At 62.4% G+C, this 6,054-nt stretch overlaps 1 protein-coding gene across 1 annotated transcript in view; it reads left to right on the top strand.

The window, feature by feature from the left end:
* Positions 1-6,048, top strand: part of LMF2 (lipase maturation factor 2) — a 6,393-nt gene extending 345 nt beyond the window's left edge. The window contains exons 2-15 of the mRNA XM_010710720.1: positions 4-91; positions 691-944; positions 2,233-2,261; positions 2,412-2,608; positions 2,746-2,924; positions 3,007-3,145; positions 3,366-3,503; positions 3,596-3,701; positions 4,016-4,112; positions 4,348-4,530; positions 4,780-4,948; positions 5,047-5,158; positions 5,270-5,378; positions 5,463-6,048. Coding sequence (XP_010709022.1) covers positions 4-91; positions 691-944; positions 2,233-2,261; positions 2,412-2,608; positions 2,746-2,924; positions 3,007-3,145; positions 3,366-3,503; positions 3,596-3,701; positions 4,016-4,112; positions 4,348-4,530; positions 4,780-4,948; positions 5,047-5,158; positions 5,270-5,378; positions 5,463-5,798 — 2,136 coding nt within the window. The 3' untranslated portion in view covers positions 5,799-6,048. The remainder of the gene's footprint in view (positions 1-3; positions 92-690; positions 945-2,232; positions 2,262-2,411; positions 2,609-2,745; positions 2,925-3,006; positions 3,146-3,365; positions 3,504-3,595; positions 3,702-4,015; positions 4,113-4,347; positions 4,531-4,779; positions 4,949-5,046; positions 5,159-5,269; positions 5,379-5,462) is intronic.
* Positions 6,049-6,054: the final 6 nt, after the last annotated feature.

Here is a 6,054-nt window from a genome sequence, read left to right as displayed (position 1 = left end):
GAGCCGCCGCGGCGGCCGCGGGAGCTGTTCCTGGCAGGGTTGGCTGCGGCCTACCTCGCCGCCTTCGTCTCGCTCTACCTTCAGATCCCCGGTAAGCGGCCCGGCAGCTGCTGCCGGGGCATGAGCCGAGGGATCCTCCTTCCCCGTTATGGGGACCGGGGGAGGGGGGCTCTGATGTTTCCTTGAGGGGGCAGCAGCCGGGGTTCCTCAGGGGGGCTGAGGGGGGGAGGCGGGAAGGGATGGGGGGGCTGCTTAAGAGATATGGAAGGGATCCCTGCTTGGGGGGCTGAGGGACAGCGGGTTGAGGGACCTGGGGTTCCCCTTTCTTGAGGGTCTTGGGTCCCAGAGGGGTCCCTTCTTGGGGAGGGGGAAGCGGGGGGAATCTCAGAGGGGGTCCCTTCTTGGGGAGGGGTCTCAGGGGGAGACTGTTCTTGGTAGGCACGGTGTCTCCTCGGGGATCTGCTAAAGTCTGGTGGCAGAGGGACAGCTGAGGTCCTCAGGGGGCTGAGGGCTTGGGATCGGTGTCATGAGGGGTTGGGAGAAGCTGATCAGCGAGCTGAGGTTCCCTGAAGGGCTTAGAGGCAGCAAAGAGCAGAGATGGAGTCTTAGAGCTGTGGGAGGGTCCTGGGCCCTTCGTCTTCATCCCGTGGGGAGCTGCTTTCTGAACCACACCTTCCTTCCATCCCTTAGGGCTGTATGGACGTGATGGGATCCTGCCAGCTCGCCGGGTGCTGCGTCTGAGCGGGAAGGGGCTGTGGGAACAGCTGCGTGATGTCCCCACGCTGCTGTGGCTCGGCCCACACTTGGGGCTGGACACGGAGCAGGGCATGGAGCTGCTGTGCCTGCTGGGTGCCGTCGCCTCGATGGGTGCCTTGCTCTGCGCCCCGCTGCGTGACTGCCTGCTGTTTGCTGTCCTGCGGGTGTTCTACCTCTCGCTCTACCAGGTATGGGTGCACGTGAGGGAGGCACGGGGACTGAGCTCTGTGCCCACTGCGTGTGGTTTTGGTTGAAGGAGCTGGCATGAGTCAGAGCAGTTGCAGCAGGAGGGGGTTCCTCTTTCACTGTGTGCGCCCTCAGTCACAACTGTGTTGCGGGCAGCATCAGCAGAAGGGGGGTTGGGAGGCAGTGAAACAGGGTGGGGATTATCCTGCTCTGCTCTGTCATTGGGAGGGCCCGTCTGGGGTACTGCATCCAGGTCAGGGCCCTCAGCACAGAGGAGTGGGGCTGTGGGAGTGGGGCCTGAGGAGGGCATGGGGATGGTTGGGTGCTGCAGCAGCTGTGTGTAGGAAAAGGCAGAGGGGAGGGGGTGTGCAGCCTGGAAAAAGATGGCTGTCAGGAGACCTCACTGCGGCCTTAGTGCCTGGAGGGACTGATGCACAGGAGGAGAGTGGCTCTGTATGTGGGCTGAGAGAGACGACAGAGCAAGAGGGAATGGCTTTAAACTGAAAGAAAAGAGACTGAGGTCAGATGCTGGAAGAAATCCTTCACCCAGAGACGGTGCAGCCATGGCACTGCTGCCCAGAGCTGTGGGTACCCCATCCCTGGTGCCGGGGCTATGGATGGGGCCCTGGGCAGCCGGAGATGGGGGGCACCCAGCCTACAGCGGGGAGTTGGAACCAGATGGCCTTTAAGATCCTTTCCAACCTAAGCTGTTGTGTGATTCCCTCTGAGACCGGGGAATGGAAGAGGAAGCTGCCTGTGTGGGAACTGTTCCTGCTGTGCAGCTGTCTGCATTGTGTTGAGCGGGAGGGGAAGTGGCACAGGGGGCTGCACAAGGCTGGGATTCCCTGCTGTCTGGAGCCGCCTCCTCCCAGCCCCTGCATGCCAGGCCCTCGTCCTTCCCTTTTAAGGTGATGCTGGAAAGAAATCCATCTTCCTCCTCCCCTCCTTGCTGCTTGCAAGCAGGGCTGCAGCCAGGGCTGTTGTGCCGCTATTCGCCGGCCACGTGGCTGAGCCTGAAGCTCTGGAGCCACTCCTGGGCTGCGGTTCCTGGCAGCACAGTTTTGCCAGCACATCTGGCCTCGGAGCATCCTCCTCCTCCTTTCTTCCTCCTCCATCCCATGCCCTGGGCAGTGTTGCCTTGCCAGCTGGGTTTGGCTCACAGCCATTCTTGGGTTTGGCACAGCACTGGCAAAGCACTCAGGGGGAGGCTCTCTGTGGGCTGGGAGACGGGAAGGGAAACCTCCTGCAGCACGGGGCCTCCCTCCCACTGACTGCTGGCTCTCTCTGCAGGTAGGACAGGTCTTCCTCTACTTCCAGTGGTAAGTCAGCCCTCATGCACCCCCTCTGCCCTGCCTGGGGACTCTGTGCCCCTGCCACCTACTCCCTTAGGGGCTCCGTCCTCCTGTTGTCACCTCAAGGACACAGCCTGCGCTCCCAGGGTGACAGCAGGGGTTGTGACATTCCCCCAGGGACAGCCTCCTGCTGGAAGCAGGCTTCCTGGCCGTGCTCGTGGCCCCTCTGCGCCTGCTCAAGTGGCGTTCCACAGCCTGGCGTCCACACGACAGCATCACCTTCTGGCTGGTGCGCTGGCTGCTCTTCCGCCTCATGTTTGCCTCTGGTGTGGTGAAGCTGACCAGCCGCTGCCCCACCTGGTGGGGGCTCACAGGTGAGCAGGCAGCAGGGCCTTTAGGGCACCTTGGTACAGCTTCCAGCCTCAGGTTGTGCCCTGAAGTAGCCGTGGGGCTCTTTGCAGCTCTCCCTTGTGAACCCTCCCAACTCCCCAACCCTCTGCTGTCCTCCCAGCTCTCACCTATCACTACGAGACGCAGTGCATCCCCACGCCAGTTGCCTGGTATGCCCACCAGCTGCCCGTGTGGTTCCAGAAGTTCAGCGTGGTGGCCACCTATGTTATTGAGATCGCCGTCCCTCTGCTGTTTTTCATGCCCGTCCGTCGCCTCCGTCTCTTTGCCTTCTACTGCCAGGTGTGTGAGGATGCTGTGTGACCTTCAGGGGGTGCCTCTCAGGCTCTGTGATGCCCCCAATTCCATCTGTGCTTGTGCCCAGGTCCTGCTGCAGATCCTTATCATCCTCACGGGCAACTACAACTTCTTCAACGCTCTCACCATTGTCCTGGCCTTCTCCCTGCTGGATGAGGAGCACATGGGGCGCTGGATGGGGCGTGGCAAGAGGAAGCATGGCAGCTGTGAGTCCCTGGGTTTGTTTAGGGGCTGCAGTCCTCTCTGCAGTGTTTGGAATGGGGAGGGGATGGGCCACCATCACTGTCTGACCCCAGGAGATGTTGTTCTGGTGCCGTGGGCTCTGAGCTCTGCCTTCCCTGCATGTGAGCACTCAGTCCTGGGTCCAACCGTGTGCCATGGGTTGGTCTTGCCAAGCACCTGTGCTGAGCTGCACCCCTCCTCCAGCAGCCTGGCCCCCTACTCTCCTCTCCTTCCTCTCCACCATGCTGGAACTGGCCACCTACGCCTCGCTGCTCTATTGGAGCATCCACTACTTCAGCCTGGAGATCGACTGGGAGAAGAAGTTGCTGGAATCCAAAGTGGGTACGTCATGGCTGCACTGGGCTGGCCATCCCCATGGCCCTGCTGCCCCCGAGGGCACTGCAGCTGGCCCTGACTGCTGTCCCCCACTGCAGCCTTCACCTACCACGAGTTCACGCAGTGGCTACGAGCAGTGACGTTGCCCCTGGTGGGACTGGGCTTCCTCTCACTCTCCTGGGAAATCCTCTCTGCTATGTACCGGTGAGTGGGGTGGGGGCTGTGCCTGGCTTTGGTGAGCAGGATCTGGCTCACACTGTGGGCCAGATGAGGTGAGGGTGGCACAGAGAGGGTTTTGGGCTTTTTTTGCAGTGCTGGAGCAGGGCACAACCTGCTTGTGTGCGTGCTATAGCTGCTCCCAGCCCCTGTTCTCTCCACAAACTGGAGAGACAGAGGCTAACCTGAGTCTCCATCCCCCACAGCGTGACCCCAGCCAGGAGCTGCCACCTTCCCCAGGCAGATGCAGCCTGTGGGGCCACGCAGCACTGATTTCTCACTGCCCCTTCATCCCCTTGCAGGTGTGCCTGCGTCCGTGGCTTCTTCTGGAAGCTGTGGGCCACACTGCAGTGGGCCATCTTCGCCACAGCTACCATGGGGATGTTTGCCATCAGCTTGGTGAGCACGTGGGGGGTGTGGCCAGGCCATGGGGCACAATGCTGTGATCTTTATCCCCTTGACTGGGGCTGGGGGAGTTTGCAGTTGGGCAGCAGTGCTCTGGGGATGGAGCACGCCAGCTTTCCCACATCACGTGCATTTCTTTGAGGGTGGGAGTCTCAGCCCAGCCCCCCAGCCTCTGTTTCCTCTCCTTTGTGGGGGGGGTGACGTGTTTACCCTCTCTGCCACTCCCCAGGTGCCCTTCACCTACATTGACTACGAGTCCAATGGCAAGCTGTGGCCTGGCATCCACCAAATGTTCAGTGCAGTCGAGCGCTTCCAGGTGGTGAATTCCTACGGGCTCTTCCGCAGGATGACGGGCGTTGGGGGGCGGCCTGAGGTGGTGCTGGAGGGCAGCTACGACAAGCAGAGCTGGACGGTGAGTGCCCACCTCGCTGGGATGGGGGAATGGTGGGATGGGAGGTGGCTGGAGGTTGCTCCGAGCATCTCTGCCTTGTGGTTTCCATCCTACTGAGACACCTGGCTGTCCCTGTGTGGTGTGGGGCCTTTGTTCCCTCATCCTGGGGGTGAGGGGAAGGGGGCTGTGCCCTCCGGAACGGCAGGCTAGTGGGGTGTCTAAGCTCAGAGCTCCATATCTGCTCTCCAACTCTCTCTGCCTCGCCTGCAGGAGATCGAGTTCATGTACAAACCTGGGAATGTCAGTGCAGCTCCCGCCGTGGTGGCCCCCCACCAGCCTCGCCTTGACTGGCAGATGTGGTTTGCAGCCCTGGCACACCACAGCAGCAGCCCCTGGTTTGCCAGCTTCGTCCACCGCCTGCTGCAGGGCAAGGAGGACGGTGAGCAGGACGGGGTGAGCACAACGGGGCTGCGGGTGGCCCCGTAGGATGGGGCAGCCCCCCCTTGACACTGTGCCCACTCCCGTTTCCCCCTGCAGTGATCCGCCTGGTGCAGGTTGATGAAGATAAGTACCCCTTCAGCACTCAGCCACCCGTCTACCTCCGCGCCCAGCTTTACAAATACTGGTTCACCCACAGCGCCGAGAGCGGGTGAGCAGGGAGGGGGAGCTCTGGGGGTGGCTCCAGCAGCTCTGTGTCCCTACGGTGGTGGAGGTTGGGGTGGGAGGTTCCTATCCCCATCCCTGATGCCATGTCCTGCAGGGCGGGAGCTGCACGGTGGTGGCGGCGGCAGCACGTCCAGGAATTCTTCCCTACTGTCTCACTGGGAGACCCAACGCTGGATGGTCTGCTTGCCCAGCACGGGCTGAAGGTAGGATCCACTCCTCACACCACACCAAGCCCCATGAGATACAGCTCGCAGCTCACCCCCTAACCCCTTTTCCCCCTCCTTCAGGACAAGCTGCCCCTGAGGCGCCCCGTGGATGCATTCCTGCCGTGGCTCTTGAGCTCCGTGCGCCGGCTCAGCCGCCCCTTCTCCCCCCACGTTGTGCTGTGGTCCCTCTACCTGGTGGCTGCCACTGCCTGCCTGCTGCGTGCCATGGCCCGCCGGCCCCGGGGGGGTGCACCCCACACCCGCCACAAAGCACCCAAACAGCAGCGGGGGGATCAGGGGGAGAAGAACGGGCAGCTGCGCAGGAAGGAGGGCAGGGAGACGGAGGAGAAGGGTGAGGGCCGAACCCGGGGGGCAGCTGATGGTGAAGGCCCCCGTGGCACCAAGAGGAGGAAGTAGCAGTGCTGGGTGCCCCGTATTCCACGCACGCTTCCCCCTCTGGATTCCCACATCCTGCTCCCCCCCAGCTCCATCCTTGTGGCAGGGGGGCTCCTGGCTGGGGCTGGCGTGCTGCTTTCCTGCGGTGCCTTCATGCACAGCTGGATCAGTGCAGTGTGTGGCTGCTTCCTTGCCCCCATCCCCCAGCTGGGGCTACCCCTGTGCCTCCCCCAGTTGGTTGGGCTGGAGGCTGTGCTAGGTCTCAGCTGCCTTGTGC

This window comes from Meleagris gallopavo, chromosome 1 (assembly GCF_000146605.3).
Source record: "Meleagris gallopavo isolate NT-WF06-2002-E0010 breed Aviagen turkey brand Nicholas breeding stock chromosome 1, Turkey_5.1, whole genome shotgun sequence".
Classification (NCBI taxonomy): Eukaryota; Metazoa; Chordata; class Aves; order Galliformes; family Phasianidae; genus Meleagris; species Meleagris gallopavo.
This window is presented reverse-complemented; position numbering and strand designations above follow the sequence as displayed.